The sequence below is a fragment of the Sparus aurata genome, chromosome 18 (assembly GCF_900880675.1).
Source record: "Sparus aurata chromosome 18, fSpaAur1.1, whole genome shotgun sequence".
NCBI classification, from domain to species: Eukaryota; Metazoa; Chordata; class Actinopteri; order Spariformes; family Sparidae; genus Sparus; species Sparus aurata.
In genome coordinates, this window is record NC_044204.1 from 26295552 (window position 1) to 26315719 (window position 20168).

Here is a 20168-nt window from a genome sequence, read left to right on the forward strand (position 1 = left end):
TGAGCTCGGCTACCTGGAGAGCTGTATGAAGCTGGTGGCTTTCAAAGCGTTGCCTTATAGTATTTCTGGTTTAAAGCTGCTGAATTATTAATGAGCTGAGCAACTGCCCGGGGTTTGCCAGACTGAAGTAGTCGAATCCGATCACGAGCTGCAACTCGAAGTCGACATTAGCAGCTGCTGATTAAACAGATCTTGATTAGACAAATGTTGCGTGAATCGTAACGTGTTGTCGCTCTCAAGTTTGTTGGATTTACATAGAAACACAACGCAAGTTCAGCTGTGAGGAGCTACACGTTTCTCTGTGATCGACTGGAGATGACTTGGCAGAGATGTGAAACTCCCATTGATTGATCTCCACTACACTCCCCGCTGACCAGAGAAAACACTCGATAGCGAATGCGAGAGGGGATTTAAATTGGACAAATACTGTCCACCTCGCTTGACGGATAAGGTAGCTATCTGTTTTCTCGAGCGGCCCGAGGTAATCCGCTATTAGCGCTGTTCAGCGACCGGGCAAACCTCGACACAGTGCGACGTTAGCTAGCTTGTAATGTCGGCACTGTTGGACTTGTTTTCCCCTCTAGACTCCGCTTCCTGTTAGCCCTGGGCTAGCTGGAAAATCGAAATTATGCTAATGAACGAGCAGGTATAGTTAGCCAACGCAGAGGGGTGTAACTTTTCTACTTATATTCGGCTACCCGTTGCAGTTCAGTTGCGATTTATTCACGAGCCTATGCTATTAACTTTGTTTCACAGGCTGCTACCGGGGCAGCTGGTTTTCTTTAGTTTGCTAACGCTCGACAGCTAGCCATCTTGCTTGTGTTGAGGGATTTAAGTATTTAACTTGACAAGCTCTTGATGGCAGAGAGCGGGCGATATTAACTTCAGTTGCAGCTGCTTGTTCATATATGTGTCTGCAATGGGATCACATATATAGGACCCGTTTGCGTGCGATATTCGCCTTTAAAAACACTTTCTATCACTGTGGGAAAAGCTCGACTGCTCCACTGTGAAAAGACAATAGAGAACCTGAGACTTGCTCAGCTGTTGTTCTTGGTAACGACGAAAACCTCCCACAGATAAGTAACTTAAACAAGATGATATTTTGACGATTATTTTGTTAGACCACATGCTGATATAGCTACGATATATATTATATATAGATATTTTTTAAATACTTGTGTACGTAAATAATTAAGCGGTTTCAGAGAGAGTGGATGTGATGCAGATGGTGTTTGTGCGACATATGAGGGCTGAACCCGCTGCCTCCAGGTGTCTCATCCCATTATATTGACACAACAGCTTTAGATGCCTCAGAAAACACTCGCGGTAGCCGGTCGTTATCAGAGGTAACTAGGTGGATAGACCGACGCGGAGCAGCGGTCTGAAGAGGGAGGCTCCTGTCCGTTTCTGGACGTCCATCTCTCCAGCCTACCTTCATCACGTCCATCCACCACCGCCGCCCTCCTCATCCTCCTCCTCCTCCTCCTCCTCCACCTCCTCCTCCTCCCCAGCCATGGACCCCCCGAGGACTCGGTCGCGGTCTCGCTCTGGCTTTTATCATTTCGGCATGAACGGCAACGTTGGGAGCAACGGCAGTGGGACCGCGGTGGGTAACGGGAGCATGATGAACGCCAGCGGAGGAGGGGTGAGCTACCCGCAGCAGAGCAACCCCGGCTGGGCGCCGCACCACGGTGGTCGGAGCTACCCGGATAACCAGCAGCAGCACACCCAGGGGAGCTACCTGTCCGCAGGGGCGCAGCGCCACTCTTCGCACGGAGCTCACAGACACCCCGGGGCCGGTAAGCAGGCTTCAGTAAACAGGGCCTGCAGCCCGGCTAGATGCATCATTACACACACACACACACACACACACACACACTCACACAGGATACACCCCCTGAGGGATGCAGGCAGACCACTAGCAGCTTAACAGGCTTTGAGACATTTAACTAAAAGGCTTGGTGCTTTCACTGCCAGCTGTTGCATGAAAGGCCAGCTATATGTCACCTCAGATATGGTCCTGCTGTAGAGGGTTAGATAGCATTTACTCAGGTAAACGGGACAAACCAGGTTTCCTGAACTTTGTATTGTATGTTATTACCTGGCTTTATTCTTCCACTGCAAATAATACTGGCCCTCGGGAGGAAATTGCAGAATTTTCCCTTTGGATAATCCAGGCATGTTGTTCCTGAAGGCCTGCAGGTCATAGTACTCCTGGAAAGTAATGCTATAGCTGATCAGTTAAGTCTGTAATTAGCTTTCATTAGTTAGATTTTGACTTTAATGTAGACTGAGTAAAACAAGGGTTTCTGCTGGCTGATCAGTGGAAATGTTTCAAACTGATGGCTGAAGGATTCAAGCTGTAATATTGATGGCTGGAGAGCGTTGCATTTTCATCTATGATCAGATCAGACATCATTTGCCTCGTGGTTTAAACAGCCTACATAATACAAGTGCTATGTATGAGAAGAGACTGATTAAAAGAGCAGTGTGCAGCCTTGAAATTGTTTGAAATGAAGTCTTTTTCTTCATAGCGATTGTATCTCTTGTTTCAGATTGCTCACTGCTGTGATGCATGCTTTCTTCTCGTTCACCATCAGCCCTTTCATCCATAAACCTTAATGCTGGTCATCTTAAGATTTTAGCCAGTGCACAGCTCTGTATCATGCCAAAATAGTCAAACGGATCTCTCATCTTGCAGTTCAGATGAATAAGGCGTTGTACTTTCAAAGTGCTGTCTGAAACAGAGGAAAGAACAGCAGAGTTGTGTTGGCACATAATTGATTTCTTCACTTTGTCAAGCAAAATTTTTTTTCGCCTTACCCAGTATCAATTCGCTTTTCATGTCCACAACAAGGAAACGGTTCTGTACCCGACACAAACTCGTTAAAATCAGAATGAAAAACCCAACAAAACCTTTCAGAACGAGGTGGAAGAAATCAAAACTGCCAGAGAGAAAATCCAAAGTGAGCCTCCTTTCATTGTTTTCTAAACTGACACCAGTCTGTTTCCATTGCTGACCATCGGAAAGAGACTATAAGACCTTCTGTAATACAAGATTGGATTTCCCCCGGAGGCAAAAGTGCAGTGAATGAATTAAAACAGGCTTTTTAATGGGCCTCCTCTGTCGTAAAAAGCAGTGCAGTTGCCAAATACCCCAAATAAGCCTCGCAGAGGGGACACACAAAAACGCATGCTTCCCTAATTGAGAGACTACAGAGGGTTTGTGTGAATGACTTAAACAGTGCATCTCCCAGCTGTTTGATCTGTCTCCTCCTTCCAGCAGCAGCACATGCCTCTTCTTAGATGACTGTGGTCTGTGTGTGTATGACGCGGTCTGTGTGTGTATAACGCTGGTTGTGTGTAAGCCAAATAAGAGAGTGTCTTAGTTTGTGCTTGTTTGTTTCTGTACATGTCACTGCATTACACCTCTCGCCATCGCTTTATGCAGAATGTGTCAGGGTTGGATTTGGGGTGTTAAAAATGTGTCCCCCTCTGTCTTGGCTCCGTTTTGTTTTTTTCTCCTCTTTCACTCCCCCGGTGTCAAGTATGTTTTCACCCAGTGTAGCTTTAATAGTGAGTGTTGCATCCCACAGCCTGACAACACTGCAAAAATAAAAGCAACCACTTTTTTACAGATACTCGTTAATTCTGCTATCATCTGCAGATTATGTGGGTGAGATGGATTGTCTCTCTGTTTTTGACTCAAGTCTTAAAGCACAGGAGAAAATTGCTACTTGATGACAGCTGATACTTAAGTTCACTATCGCGCCTGCCTGACTTGATTGCCTGTCGTGAAAGAAATGGTGTCAGTCTTCCCCAGCAGCCATGCTCGGAGGTCGTTTATGATCGCCAACAGAACCCGTTCAGGCTGGCTCACCATCCCCTGACCATGGCCCCTGGGGTGAATCGGCGTCAACAGACCTAGTTCTCCTCAAACACACGAGCGACTGAGGCCCAGGCCCCTATGAGGTCTAAATAAAAAGGGTTGGTTGATGAATAAAGATGTAAAGCAGTGTGTTGGCCCCTACTTTTGGCGAGACAGTCAACCAACCATCTCTCTCTTCGCCGCAGCCACTAGCAGGGCGTCTTTGAGCTGTCACTATCGGCGGACTTCACATGGCTCTGGAGTGGCGTCGCAAAGACAAGAAAGGGGTGGGGGGGTGCCTTCAGATCTGTTGTTTCTGAGGAGTCAGAAGGGGCTGTTTGGATGCGGGAGAAGGAGACGAGGGAAGGAGGCTACCCCCTCCTTGTTTTTGGTGATTAAAGGGTTTTGGGGGACTGCTTGGAGCAAACTCTTGTCAGCTGAGTTCAAGGACATCCTTCTTAAGCTGCTGAAATGTCCGTGTGCACATGCTGCATCCAGATTGCACATGTGGATGGTCAGATAAACAGCTGGGAGAGCATTGTGTTCTGCTGAGATTATGTTTCTGGTATTGGCGCCTTATTCAGCGATGTGATTTTTCTTTTTTGTAGTATATCAGTTTCTCTGGATGTACTGATCTCATTCATATCATTAAGGAGTCTTTTTTGTGGTCTCTTGATCTTTGAAGAGACTTTTTTTTTTATCCCTTGTTAAAAAAATGGGGAAGAAGCAAAGCACTGAGCTGTTGTAGCAGAACTAATAATGGTTCACTGCCCTGCTCAGGACATTTCGGCACAGCAGATGCCTGCAATCACACAGACTTCAAGCTAGGCTTTCTGCTAATGCTACTCTACAGTGTCCCTCAAGTTTAATGGATAGTACTGGGGTGCAACTTGCAATCATTTAAATCATTTATTAATCTGTTTATATTTTTCTGATCGATTTGATTATCAAAATGACAAATTTCAAAAATGCGTTTCAAAATTTCCCAAATCCTGAGGCTGAGTGTTCAGATTAAGTTTACAGTGATATAAAACAGACAAGAGCAACCTATTTTCACATTTGTGATGATGGAACCAGGTAATGCTTAGCATTTCTGCTTAATGAATGACTTGGACGATTATAGTTTGATGCTTGTTCAGTCGGTGAAAGAAAACCAATCAGGTAATCATCTCACTTTTTAATTGCACCCAATAAGATTGCAATGATTAGTTGGCTAATCCCTTAGCTGAAAGAAATTAACTGAACTATTATGATAATCGGTTCATCTTTTCAGTCACCTTTCAAGCAAAAAGTCAAACGTTTGCTGGTTCCAGCTCTTAAATGTGAGCAGTTGCTGCTTTTCTTTGTCATTAATGATATTCACATTTTACAGACTAAACAATAAATCGATTAGTTGTCAAAATATTCGTCGGATTAACTGAAAATGAAAATAATTGTTAGTTGCAGCCCTAACACATTGGTAACGTGGAGAAAAGTGACGGTGACGACTGGAGACAGAAGTCATTAGCCGCATTCAAACAACGTTACATGTGAAAAGCCAACAAGACATTCTGGTGTGTCGCACACGTTTGATAAGTGGATGTCTGTGCGCCTGTTTCTGTGAGTCTGCTCGGGCTTTTCATGGCAGATCAGAGGGAATAGTTTGTCTGTGAGAGCCAGAGAAGACGAGTGCAGAGTGACATCTTCCAGAGACGGCTTCCTCTCTTGTTTTCAAGCAGGAAATTCAAAAGCCTGCTGGAAGACGCATGGACTCTCACTGAGCGAGGAGGACTGTGCCTGTGTGTATTTCTGTTGGTTTAGCATATGTCCATGTGTCTTGTGATGATGATTTCCTCAGCCCTATCTGATCTGATTATGTTTTTTTTTTCCTTTGTGGCCTGCAGGAGGACTGCTACATTTTCATCCTGATAATGTGTGCAGCGACGATCGGGACAAGGTAAGTATGAAACATGACTACTGCCTGTTGCCTCTGCTTTGCTCCTGGTTTGAATAGGATTTGTATGTCATTATTTTCTTATTCATCCTTCCCTTTTGTTTGTCCTCCTTTTGTTTCCAACCATCCCCCTGGTCTCCCTCTCCTCCTTTACCTCTTTGTGCAGATGGAAGACAGCCCGAGCCCGAAAAGGCAGCGTCTTTCCCAGCAGTCCATGTTGGATCTAAACTCCGCCCCTCCCTCGACTCCCTCCTCTCCCATTCGCCCCTGGGAGCTTCCTCCCAGTCGCAGACCACACCCCCACTACATGCCAGAGAGATGCCACACGCCTCTTCGAAACAGACGCAGGTAAATCTGGCACCAGTACATATACTATTATTTTTGTAGTTAATCTAGCCATTTTTCACACAATCAGTCAATATGAAGCACTTTTTTTTGCCATTTTATAATACAAATGAATCGAGAAACATTTGGGACGTATTTGTCAGATGTATCGATAATGACCTTAATCATTAGTTTCAGCCCTTCATTGAATGTTTTGATTCATAGTCTGAAACAAGAGGAGCTAACACAAAAAAACACTATGCTTGAATATATCAAAGCATCAATAAAATAACAGTGCAGTGATGCATGATTGAGTCTGCAACTGAGTAGGTGTGTGATGAGAGTGAAAATCTCGATAACGTCTTTCTAACCTGACTGTTTGTGTTAAAAGCATCCACAGCTTAGACTCCCAAACCGATTTATTTCTCTCTCTCTAGCTTGCTAGTTTTTCTTTATTAGCACACACATAATTTACTCGGCAAATATATATGGATAAAATGCATTATCTTCTTCCTTTGTCCAGCTTTCTGTCCTTTATGTGTATTAGAATTGAAGTCAGGTTTTCACAGTCAAATTTAAAGGGGGGCCAGTTTTACACATCAAATTCTGCTTACAGGTCTTGTACACATAAATCTTGTCCAAAGCTATAACAAGCCCTTTTTTTGTGGCTCCAGAGGGAGCTGCATGAATATTATAAATTGGTTTGAACTTTGAATACTAAGTAGGAAGTTCCCAGTAGCTGGTGAGATGTGAACTTGCGACAGGGAGATGAGTTAACCACCATTTTTTATCCTTTATTTTTGCAGGAGGATCTTGCGGTTTCTGATTACCCTATTAAAAGTAAATAGCAATACAAATATTTGTTTTTTTCGAACAAAATGTAACGTAAAAAAGGAGCCTAGCTGCACCTAGCATAACCCACCTGTAACTCTGATCTGAACTGCCAGCAGCCGAGTTGCATAGTAGGTAATGTTGGTGCCACATTTTGACAAAGAAGATGTGTGAAATCAAAGAAGATGATATCTAAGGTTCAGCTGCATCTAGTATTGTATGTATAATGATGCAAGTTTTGTATTTGTGATGATGCAGATGACAAAATGCCTCCTATTCCCTCTACCTCAGCCCTCCGATGAGACGCCAACGTGGCCGGAGAGACCGTCTGACCCGCCACCATCACCACCACGCCCACAACAATCACCACCACTACAACAGCAACAACAATCACCACCACCACCATCACCACCCCAATGCCCACCACCATCACCATCACCACCTACACTCCCACCACGGGCTGTCGCCGGGCCACCAGGATGAGAACTACCGTCACCCGGCTCCCCCTCAGGGCTACACACCCTACAGCCAGCAACCTCCCCGAGGGCTGGGGCCCGGTCCCGAGGACCGTCCAGGGCACCATCCACCAAACCCCTCCCCGAGGCCTCTCCACCAGTCCCCGAATCTGTCTCCAAGGCTGCTGCACCCTGCGGCCCATCCACAGCACCCGCACCCACATCTCCACCCGCACCCGTCTCAGCAACAGAGCAGTGTGGTGCTGGACCTCCATGAACAGGTGACATCATAAGATGATGTTGACTTATTGGTGGCGTGTATTGGGAGGAAAAAACAGGACAAATTGATGAGAAATGAACTAATGTTCATGACTGACAGTGATTCTCTTGTTCTTGTGTGTTCTTGTCTTCTTCTCCCGTTGCACAAGAATGACACAGACACACAAAAGAAATCAATACTTTCAGACACTTCATCTAAAGATAATTCTATGTGTAAATTAAACCCAGGTTCTCATGGGAATATTAGCTTATTTTCAGTTAAAAATGTCGACTACAGAGAGGTTGACTATTGTGATTTTACTGTGGTCTGTATGATCTTCAAAGCAGTAACTGTATTTCCTGTATCAGGGAACACAACTCATCACCATGTTGGCAAACTGTCTAATGTGGGTCTTCCTGTTAGCATGTCTGGCTCTTGTGACTGTTTTCTACAGTGGGGGGATTATTCAGTGAATTAGTTTTAAGTTGCCTGGCATAAAGGAAAGGCTGTATATCACATTCTGTGTCTAAAGTTGATCACCTTGTCCCTTTTGATCTCCATTTTCAGGGTTCAGTTCCAGTATCGTATCCTGTGTCTCCACCTGGAGCGCCACCAGGCCTGCCGCCTCGTTCTGCCCCTCAGCAGATCCCAGCATGCTCAGTGGTCTTCAGTGGACAGCACTATCCCGTCTGCAGCGTCCCTCCTCCTGTGAGTGTGTTATGTTTGTGTAGTGGATTCAGCTGGAGATTTTGCGAAATTTACTTCAACTGATGAGTTTTCATCTGTTTTCTTTTTGTCTCCAGGTCCTTCAGACTTGTTCTGTGCAGCACTTACCCATGTCTTACCCGTTCCCATCGCTGCTATCCAGTGACCCAGCCTTCTTGCTCCCCCCTCCTCACCTACCCCATCCCCCAGCACACCTCTCCCACCACCCACCTCACCTACCCCAGCCGGGACAGTTTGGACCCTATCCGACACAGCAGGCTCGATCGGTGAGTAAGAATGCATTTTGTTTTTTTTGTTGATTTGTGTTATTGTATGCTCTGCCTGTGCTCAATAGTGTTGAGTAATATAAATAAATGCAATGAAAGGAACTGATGCAACTTTTGTGGATGTTCTAAAATATTGCATCCAAGTCTGAATTGACAAGATTTGATCGATGGTATCCAACTTTCTGTGCATCTCTACAAGAAAACTACCTTTTAAAAGCAGGTTTTCACTTGAGGAACCACGGTGACAGTCAGCACCTTTCAGGGGAGCATTAAAAATTCCACCTGCTGCATAAAAAATGCAGCAGCAAAAGGGGTTTCTACAGTGGTAAAGCAAAAGAGATGATGCATATTTTATACATTTGAGTTGAAGCAATTTGTGTGGGTCTCCTTTTAGTGTTTGCAAGCGCTTGGAAATGGTGTAGTGTTTAGTAATAAATCAGGACAGGCACTGAAATACAGTGTTTTTAAAAGATGTTTGCCTGCACAGCAAGCATCAAAGTTACAGTAAAGCGAGTCAACTCCAGTGGTGGTACATGCCCATATTGTCTTTTGTGTGGCCCTGATATTAATTAAGATTTACTGCTAATAAAAGCAACTGCCTAAGAATTGAGTATGAAGCAAGTTCAGTAATATTTTTCTGTCACACGCCCATATGTTATAGATTGTTTTGATTTCTCCTGTTTCTAAGATCATGTAAGATAATCTCAGATGACATCGGTGTGTATTCATCCTTTGAGCACCACATGTTTCCTTCTCCACCCTCCCAGCCGTTACAGAGGATAGAGAATGACGTGGAGCTGCTCGGAGAACACCTGTCTTTGGGTGCTGGGCTCCACTATCCTCCCGCCACCCACCCTGCGCTGACACCACACTCTACCCAGCTGCACTTCCTCTCCCACGACCCCCTGCCCCAGGAGTTCTTCGGAGTGGTGAGCAATAAGAAGAAAAATCGATACAATGTTTTTCTACTTTGTGCGAATGTGAGTGATTTGTCATTAATCTGTTGACATTTTCCACCTAGTCCTATCCAAACTTTATTCCTCGGCGTCTCCCGGGGCGACGGTACCGCTCACAACAGCCACTGCCACCTTCGCCTTACCACCCCAGCCTCCTGCCTTACTTCCTGTAAGTAGATCAGTCCATTAACCTACCAAGAGAAGACAGTTGAGAAGTAAAGGATTATATTTTAAATTGTGTTAGCCAAATATACAGTTGATGATCTGATTCTGTTTTTGCGGGTTGTTTAATTATGTTTACTAATATTACTTCAGATGGAGCAGGCAGAAGAGATGAAGAAATCTAAAAGTCCTTATGACATGTATAATCTTTCTAGAGATCTAATTTGATTGCATAACCATGGAGAGGAAGTTTTTACATACTGACTTTTTGAGGGGTCTTACTGATTTAAATACAAGTGAATCCTGGAAAACAACAGTAAATTAATGATTTGAATAGAAGTTGGCACTACACAAGGGAAGAATTGTTGGATGGGGTGGAAAAAGTGAAACTTTTTTTGAGCCTTCAACATAAAAATTCTTCCAAAGATATTTGTCCTACATTTTTAAATAGCAATAAAAAATTTAATATACAAAAAACTGTAAAGCAGTAAGGCATACTATTCAGAATTTATCAGTTGCTGTTTGTAAACGCACCATTCAGTGGTGAAAGAAACTTGAAAGTTGACTCTTGAAAGTATCTTTCTTCAGAATTTCTGACGCCCAGAAACATCCTGAACACGGCAAAAGAATAAGAAAATAGGAAAAAACAGGCAGGTCATAAGTGAGGAGAAGGAATTTTTTGATAGTTTCTTATGAAAATCCTTCATTGATTATCTTTGAATTACTAGTACTACTGCACAGCTTACTTGCTTAATTTGCTTGTTTGATCAATGAATCTTTAACATTTCTGTTAAATTTCTCCTTCTGTAGTTCAATGCTGCCAGTCCAGCCCACAGGTCCTGCCATCAGTCTTGAGCTGGATGTAGACGATGGAGAAGTGGAAAATTATGAGGTTTGTCTCTGTCTCTTTTCTCTTTTCTCTGTACATTCGCTGGATGCAGCCTCTGATCCCTCTGTTTTTTTTGATGAACGTTTTCCCCCTACAGGCCCTCCTGAACCTCGCTGAGCGTCTGGGAGAGGCCAAACTCCGAGGACTGACCAAGGGAGACATCGAACAGCTTCCTTCCTATCGGTTCAATCCAAACAACCATCAGTCTGAACAAACACTGTGAGTGCCACACATGTTTGTGATTACAGAGTAATGGGTCTCTTTTTCATACTATATATCCAAATTTTGCAGTCTCACCCGATAATCAATTCCCAAATCTGCCTCGACGCCCACTGGGTTGTTAGAAAAGTGCTGTACTTTACGTGCTGATGTCTGTTGTGTTGTAGGTGTGTGGTGTGCATGAGTGATTTTGAGTCCCGCCAACTGCTGCGAGTCCTGCCCTGCAGCCATGAGTTCCACGGGAAGTGTGTCGACAAGTGGCTGAGGGTAAGTACCACCACACTTAGAGGCAACTCACTCACACTGTGCCCAACCTTTTGAGTTTGCTAAGTAATTACTCAAAGGTCTGCGTTTGATTTAATTCAAGGTCAGGGGGTCTGGAACAACGGAAAACATTGAATTAATTCATTAATGTCCCCTTTCTCGCATCTGACACCCTTAGTCTTTAAATATTAAAAAAACACTGTGGTAAACCAACTTAAAAATGATCAGAAAGGCTACTTGGGTATTTTTATCTTGGCATCTAATTATTTAAAGTGCTGAAAGAACTTATTTTAATAATGGACGATAAGAAAGAAAATATGTGTAAAAGACCTTTGTGGCCATTGGAGTTACGGTGTTGACCAAAACGCACCGTGAGGTCTGTTTGTATCTAACTCTAACTCAGACAGCAGAAGAAAGAAGCATAGGTACAATGAAGAGAAGGAGCTTGCTCATCAATGACACCAAACGCAGCAGAGAGACTGCACAGTTTTTTATTACATGATTACAATTATTACAAACATCTACGTGCCAGTGTGGTGGAAAAGCCTGCAAGAGTTACTTTCCAAATGAAAGATGTAGTCACGTTTGACTATTTGACTGTTTCTGACTTAGACATATTCTTACAACCACATTTACACTAGTGGTAGAAATTGTGTATGAGGAAAAAAAGTGACATTGTATATCTGCGATTTAGGGGCTGATAGTAAATCCTCCGGTGTAACGTTATTTGCGTGAACTTGGCAGCAACAACACAGAGCAGTTAATGTCACATAATATTGTGCTGATGACTGGTTTGAGGGTTCTTAAACAGTATTTACAGAGTAAAAAGACAGTCCAAGAACGGGTTAATTATTTGTCATAGGCACGTCTTAAATATATATATATTTTTTGCGAGAATCTTTGTCTTCATATCTGTTAGAACGAGAATCAGACTTGTATCTCAGTGTTCTTAAATTCGGCACAAAAGAATCAGTAAACTCTGTAAACCACATTTAAACCCCGGGACAGGAAAATCAGAAAAAGCTCTACACATTACATACTTTCCCAGTGATAATGCTAAAAAAGGCAATTTAACACCAAATTGTTGTGTTCCTCATAACCCAGTGTTATGATTTAGGGGCATGATGCATTGCTCAGATCCTCTGTGTGAATCAGGTTATAGATATTACAAATCAATACAAAGCAAATAAAGATGTTGTCATCATCTGAGATCCGTAGAAACGGTCTGTTATTGGAGGGTGTAATGGTGAGTTCCAGCTTTAGTTGTGGACATTTTCTGTCGCTGAAGATTAATCTGCCTCTAAAAACGTAACTGGATCATTTGCTTCCTCTCTCCGTCCTCAGGCCAACAGGACGTGTCCCATCTGTCGGGCCGACGCCTCAGAGGTCCAGAGAGACTCCGAGTGACCACATGAGGGAGCCAGACACTCCTAAATGTCTGTTCAGTGCTACCTGCTCCTGATATAGTGATACACATGTACATCCTCACACACACACACACACACACACACACACACTACTTCCTTGTCTGTTTGTGCAGCACTTCTTGCTTGTTTCTTATCCTTTCAATCTTAATCAACTCTCCTTTACATTTGTCTCGTACCCCCCAGTTATTTTCCTTTCTATCAGTGTGTCCAGATCACATGAATGAAGGCCCTCACATCTCTCAGTGAATTACACCCTGCCTGACCACTATTATGCTGTGGTGTGTGTGTGTGCATGTACATGTGCATGCAGAACTGTGCAAGCATTGTTCGGTCAGCCCTGTAATGTCGGGCTGTGGTGTGTGTGTGTGTGTGTGTGTGTGTGTGTGTGTGTGTGTGTGTGTGTGTGTGTGTGTGTGTGTGTGTGTGTGTGTGTGTGTGTGTGTGTGTGTGTGTGTGTGTGTGTGTGAGAGAGAGTGAGTGAGAGAGAGAGATTTTAGGTGTCCTGGAGCATGCCTGAGTTTCTGTTATGTATCAGACAAGAGTTAACGACATCTGAGAGTTTTTGCTCTCACGAATGACTGATTTTACTTCCTGTTTGTACGTTTATGCACTGTCTGTCTGTATGCATACTGTGTGTGTGTGTGTGTGTTTGTATTATGTTATGTTGACTTAAATCTTTTTCTCTAGTTTGACACTAAGGGTCCATGTTGCCACTATACGGTTGCCTATTTGATCCATTTGTTTTAGAAGATTATTATTATTATTATTATTATTATTATTATTGTTATTATTGTTATTATTAAACCATTATAAGTGATTGTTTGTTTTCCTGCCTGGCAGTTACCTCATCATTCCGGTTTTTGGTCATCTTTCATTACGCTTCATGGCACTACTTTGAAATAAGCACATTATATATTTTTTCTTTTTCTTTCTTTTCTTAGTAAAAATGAGTTTGTCTGTGACTTTGCGGTGGCACATGTGTTACATATATACATATATCTATATATACTGTATAAATCTATGAATATCTGTATACCAAATAAAAGGCTTGATATGAACTTTTTAAACTTTGCATTTTGTTCTTTCTTTCTATCTTTCTTTCTTTCTTTCTTCAATTGTTCTTTCTTTCTTTCTCTTCTCTTCTTTAGCAAATTAAGACCTGTAGTAAACCAGGTTTGGTTGTGCTGGATTAGATGGTGTTGTCATTATTACAACCTCAATTCCAAATTCTAGTTTGGTATCTAGGTTGTAAAACTGATTTTTGGTTTGGATGTGTAATGGCTTCTGCCACCAGGTGGCGTTACTGCTCTTTTAGACCACCGTTGCTCAAAGTCTGCCATAGTTGATCTCAGGGACTCAGGGACTCGGAGAGTGTGAACCCTGTGGGTTAAAATACAAATATTTCTCACATGACGAGACAGTAAACGCATCCAACATCCTTCTGTTGTGGTTCTCATCAGATTGGACTCTACTGTGACACGTCTTATTCTACTGTTGTACTCATAGCTTTCACCCTTTAAACAAGGGCAGGAGTTAATACAATAAACCTTTTATTCTGCATAATATAGCACAATTATTCCCCCCAAAAAACAACATAAATGTGAAGGTAAATCAATAAAGACCAAGAGGAATAACAAAGTTAATGAAGTCACATGAACCTGACTGTGAGAGAACACACTTCCGGTAGTGAAACCAAACATCTAATCAATTAAAAACCACTGTGAACAGCATCAGTAACAGAGAATCAACGACATGCTCTTTAACTATAACTGTACACTGCAATTTAAATAAAAGTCTGTACACTCGGTGTGCAGCCAGGCCGCCCCCTCCCCTCGCACCACACGTCTGTTTCCCTGACTGCACACAGCTGTTTCCCTGGCAGCATAGGCCTGTTTGTCTTGCGCCTTCTGTTGATTTACAGAAGAGAAGCTGTGTTACTGTACGTACAGTAGCTACAGTTGGACATCACCTCACCGCACAAATGGCTTCATTTTTACAAGGAGCTGCTCAAGGCACCAAGTGATAATGTTTTTGACAAAGAGTACAAAAATCACCTAGGGACAGTTTTCATTTTTCTTTACACTGAGCCTTTCTGTGACTTCTGACAGAGATTATGCAGTTCTTCTGTCCAACGATGTTGGTTTAATGGTTCTAGTGGTAAGATCTTCTCGTTTACAGGTGCAAAAACTGTTAAAATGTCTCCTTGTCCCCTTTCTCTTTGCATTTCTTGTCCTATTTTGTCACCTTGCACTGTATTTATTTGCTCCTTTCATTCTTCTTCTGTCCTCACATAACTCAAAACGTGAAGCCGCGTTGTGGTATGGAGGATGGGTTCAAAGACACCGACTGAAACGACACAACATCTTTAAGAAGAGCTTGGTTGCGCCTGAGCACAAGTTTGATCTGGTTGTCTTTAATCCTGATGTGTAGGTGTCACTTTGATTTCAAAACTGACAAACACAAGGTGATGCAGGTTAATGTCATCAGAAACTCAGAGGAAGTCTGATTATTTCCTCCTTTTAAGAGGCGAAGTGGATTCTTGTTTTGAGTTCATGTTTAATTAAACGAGAGGCCTGATGACTCACTGTCCTCCCTTCCTTCACCCTGTCAAACTATTTGCTTCCGCTCTCCTTATTTCCGTTCATCTCCTCCTCTTTTTTTTTTTATGCGTCTCTTACTCCCACACTGCCTTTTTTTATTCCCCCTCCTCCACCACTTCTGACTTTGCTCCTCTTCTTGCACTCTCCTCTGTTTACTCCGTCGCCTCCCTTTCTTTCATCCTCTACTGTCTCACCACTCTGCTCTTCCTCTCCTCCTGTCTTTTTACTTATGCATCTTCTCGTCCACCCTCCTCCTCTTCCTCCTCCTCTCCCTCCCTTGCCCCTTTTCCGCTGCGATCACCACCCACTCTTTTAACTTGCTTCCGGATGCCGAGCAGTGAGGTGGAAGAGATGGGGGGGATTTCTGACTGAGACTGTCTGCCCAGTTGCTCAACTTAGGGCACGGACAATATTTGTCTTGTCTTTGCTTTCCCTTTCCCACTCGTCTGCCTCCCACTTCACCATCTGGGTTTTATGAGGTCAGAGGTTGCACAGCGTCTGGCGGCAGGTGAGCCCCCTCTTACTTTGTGGTTAAAAAACACACTTGGATGTACTGAAGAATGAAACATTTAAGATGCAGTGCACCACATTCACATGAACATCCTGACTGCAGTGCTTACCCAAACAATTCTTTTCATCAGTAGCTGCTCATGAGGGGCTTGAACATCCTCCTCTTTTGGCCTGTTAGTCACACTTCAGTATGTCTGTCTCGTCCTCAGGCTGTGCCCAAACTGGTGACATATTCAAGGCAGCTTGTCCTACAGTGGCTGTAGAGGAAGAGTAACTTTCTTTAAGTCTATACGTTTTAGGTCAAAGAGAGAGGAAGAAGGAGAAAGCGCGAATTTTACATCAATTACATGTGTGGTTGCACGTGGTTATATTTCAGGTTCAGGTGAACGGAGACGTTACTCTGGAGAAATCAAATAATGACAAATGAGAGCCGTGATGTCACATGGGGCCTCAGAGCAACTGTCAGTTCAGCCATGTGTCTGTGTTTGTGTCTGTGTTTTGCTTATCGTTGCTTGCAATAACAAAGTTATTTTTTTGATTAATTTTTTTTGTGAAGTTATTAAACTTATCTAACTGACCAATATGTGCCTCCCATGAATCCTTTGTTTTCATATTTCCGGACAAAACAAGTGAGGCTTGATGAAAAAAGACAGAAATCAACAGTTTTATAATCCTTAAAGGAAAATATAAACAATCAGACGCCACAACTTTTATTGTGCAAAGATAAAACTCGTCTGAGTAAACAGGTTTTTTTTTTCCTCCTTTCATTTTCATTCTGTTCCTCCTCTGATGCTTAAATGAAGAGAGGAGACGCTTACACACCTCAGATGTCTGCACCACTCTCCTCCAGGCTGCACACACTTCTGATGTGTAAGTGCATGCTTGTGTGTGTGTGTGTGTATGTGTGTGAAAGAGAGAGTAAGAGCAGTATGTGTGTGTTGTGCAGACTGTCCCAGGCTGACAGGGTACATGGATTCTCCATCCCGCTAGTATATAAAAAGAAAGTGAGGGCACGGTGAGCTCTGCCTGCTTCACTTACATTCAGGTTCACACACACGCACACACGCACACGCACACACACTCACTCTCCAACTCACCTTTTGGCATCTTTCACCCTCAGCAGCCCCGGCAGTGTGAGGGTTAAATGTGAACGTGTCAGCAGGGCAGGTTGTCTCCTGCCCATCACCCCGAGTGAAGTGTGTGATATTTATTTCTTAGGGATTTCCCCCCTCTGCATGCCGGGTGGCTGCTGGCCATGTCATCATGTTCTGAGCTGTCAGCGGCCATCACTGTCACTCGCGGGACATGAGGTGTGTCGGGGGTGAGAGAGCGAGACAGGACGAGGAAGAGAAAGGGACAGAACTGGGATGTGTGTGTGTGTGTGTGTGTGGGTAGGATGAACACTATACTGGGGGCTCAGGCTTCCATCTGACACATTTTGTCAAGAGGAGAGGTGAGCTCGGAGGCAGAGTGCATCACGTGTTGGTGATATATATATATACACACTGTAGGATATACTGTACACACTGTGCACTCTGTACACACACACACACACACACACACACACACACACACACACACACACAAACACACACACACACACACACACACTCATGGACAGCAGGACCCTCCAGTCGCCTTCCCGGTCTGCTGGATAATCCGCTCCCCAGGGAGCTGGTGTGATGCAGCGCAGTGCAAAGTTAATGAAGTCACTTGTCAAAGTATAAATGTTGTCATTATTGTCACATGGCTTCATGTTAACCTCAAAGTTTCAGTCCTAAACAGAGAAACAATAAACTCTTAAGAAACTGTCAGGTTTTTCAAATACTGGATGTTTTTTTTTTATTTGTACATGTGCAATACTCGGATGCCTTTAAGCCTCAATTTTCCATGAAATTACTTGAAAAAGTCCAGTTTGCCTGAAGAAAAATAAAGGTACAACAGAGTTTTAACCAGCGTTTACTCTCATTTCACAGTGAATTAGGAGCTTTATTTGGAAACATGAAGATCCTGAAATCCACTGGTGAATTAGTTACGAGTGAGACCTCACCTCAGAATGTGGAACAGATTAGAGTTAGGCAAACTTAAGTTAGAGTCTTTTGGACTAGAGCCCGACCAATACTGATGTCGATACCAATATAAGGGAGTAAACATTTTTTTTACTATCGATGTGTCTGCATATATACAGCACCCATTTTTTGTGTGGTCCTCATACACTTGTGACAAATACATATAAAAGAAGCTGGATATTTTGCTCTTTTATAATTTATTTTAAGCCTCTTTTTCTTCGTGTATCTGCGCATATTGCAAAATTCATACACCAATACCAATCTAACTGTGGACAATATCAGTCACTGGTATTGGCCAACTGATAAATCAGCCGGGCTTTAATTTGGACACTTTTAACCAGTCCGTCCTCATCAGAAAAACATATGATTTGATTATGAAATCAGCTTATTGCAGCACATATTTACATTTCTTGTTAGGTGGCGACCTCTAGTGGCTTCAGTACTTATTACAGCGGCAAAGGAGGACGTGGAGAAGAAGTATAAGTAGCGAAAAGTCCTTATTGGGTGGAGGTATGAGATGGAGGAGCAGGTGAGAGTTATTTTAACTTACTAACCTAGTTTGGAGTCGCTGATAATCGACCTATTAGGTCGTTGAGGATGTTGTTATTTACACTTGCAGTTTTGTGTTTTGTTACATAAGAACAGTCCATATTTAGTAAGTGTTATTAAAAATATGATGGCTATTCTCGTAGGCCCATACTGAGCAAATGTTCTCTTTATGAAAAAGATAGGAGGTTGTTAAGGAAAAACTCTTAATTAATGGCCTTGCAGTTGCAGAATATATTATCATGCACAATAAGACATAAATAACTGCTTAATAATGACTACTAACGAACCAAGATGCTGCTAATATGCACGACGGCAACTAGTTAATGGTTAATATGTACAAGTTTGGAAGTGTTACCAAACTCTAAACTTTTTTTAAGCTCTTTGCAGTGTTTATTCAAAAGTGATCTATTCTTAGCATTGTGAATCTGGCTTATATTAATTCAAAGGGTTGTTGTAAGACCATGTAGACTATTGTTCTAGTATACAGATCTTATAATAATCTGATAATAATCTTTATTCTATGGGTTTCAGTAGATTCAGAACCAGCAGATGAAATCAGGACAACTAAAAACCCACCTGTTTGACTGCAAAGAGTCTGTAAAATAAATCATTCTTGACAGATATTTTGATAGAAGTATAAAAACCAGTGCACACATAACACACAGAGGCCCAGATGACACATTAAGCAGACTTAAAATTTGTGCAATATGTTTAGATTTAAGAGACATGAGTTTTATTTGCCATCTCTGTACCTTGTTGTTTCTCTTCTCTGTGCCTCTGGAGATCGTTTCAAAGCCTCCATGGTTGCAGTGTTACATCAGTTTTCCCCCCAGTGATTTTATTTTATTTGAGAGTCTGGACAGCACATCTGATGCCAGCTGGCTTCATGATATGTGAGGAGGTCATTTTGCTTTATTCTGGGATTTATGCCGACCCACACTCCACCAGAACGGCAAATCAGGCCACAGGAATACAATTTATCGCTGTATTTAGATGATGGCCCCAGGGCGACTTTTTGAAACATCAAAAATTGAGAACTATTGGTTTATGTCTGTAGAAAGGGTTGGCAAGAAGGTCAAAAGCTGCAAATGAACCAATTTTATAGATGTGACTCAATCTGTGAGGTTGTGGTTGGCAGTTATCACACAAACTGCACATTCACAATTACAGAGCAAGATGTGGGATATAAAAATAGATCCGACTTATTTCCACATACATCAAACATGTTGACATGTAAGAGCTGTCAACAGCATCCAGTGTAATTATTACATTTTAAACAAATACTTTTATTATTAAGAGACAAACAACTAGTGAACACTTGGTTATATCCCGTCATTTTCAACCTAATTTTCCCTTTATATTCCGTTTTAATGAGCAAAAGTCTGTATACAAAGTTCCCCAGCTGGATTCAAACCAGTTTATGCATTCATATTTAGAGACACTTTTGTCCAAAGCGACTTACAGTTATTCACACTTTCATACACTGATGGCGGTGGCTGCCATGCAAGGTGCCGACCAGCACATCAGGAGCAGTTTGGGGTTCCGTGTCTTGCCCAAGGACACTTCGACATGCAGATCAGGGGAATCGAACCAGCGACTTTCAAATATCAAGACACCGGCTCTGCCCACTAGCCACTGCCACCATGCATCTTGTCCCCAGGCCAACATACGCCACACAGTACACGATTATCATGATATAATAGATAATGAAGAAATATGTCATATTGGCTCTGAGCAGATTGTTGCAGAGTTCATATTGTTTGTTTCTTCGCAACATGAGTGAAATATATATCTACAATGTAAACAAGAGCGTAAACTATGTTGAAGGTTTTTAAGGAAAATTCATTGCTACATTACA

At 42.7% G+C, this 20168-nt stretch overlaps 1 protein-coding gene across 1 annotated transcript; it reads left to right on the top strand.

Moving 5' to 3' along the window:
• The first annotated feature begins 206 nt into the window (after positions 1–206).
• LOC115569103 (E3 ubiquitin-protein ligase RNF38-like) lies at positions 207–13649 on the top strand. Its single transcript, XM_030397031.1, has 12 exons — positions 207–1802; positions 5755–5807; positions 5971–6152; positions 7251–7695; positions 8241–8381; positions 8477–8665; positions 9433–9594; positions 9687–9790; positions 10594–10675; positions 10770–10891; positions 11059–11158; positions 12500–13649. Exons 1-12 carry the CDS (start codon positions 1517–1519, stop codon positions 12560–12562), a joined length of 1929 nt encoding a protein of 642 aa, XP_030252891.1. The 5' UTR covers positions 207–1516; the 3' UTR covers positions 12563–13649.
• The last annotated feature ends 6519 nt before the right edge of the window (positions 13650–20168 follow it).

What these genes read in the sequence shown, in the direction of transcription:
- LOC115569103 (XM_030397031.1), top strand. Translation starts at nt 1,517, where the DNA reads ATGGACCCCCCGAGGACTCGGTCGCGGTCTCGCTCTGGCTTTTATCAT. An exon ending in TCACAGACACCCCGGGGCCG is followed by an intron (nt 1,803 to 5,754) that starts GTAAGCAGGCTT and finishes TGTGGCCTGCAG; the next exon opens with GAGGACTGCTACATTTTCAT. An exon ending in GCAGCGACGATCGGGACAAG is followed by an intron (nt 5,808 to 5,970) that starts GTAAGTATGAAA and finishes CTCTTTGTGCAG; the next exon opens with ATGGAAGACAGCCCGAGCCC.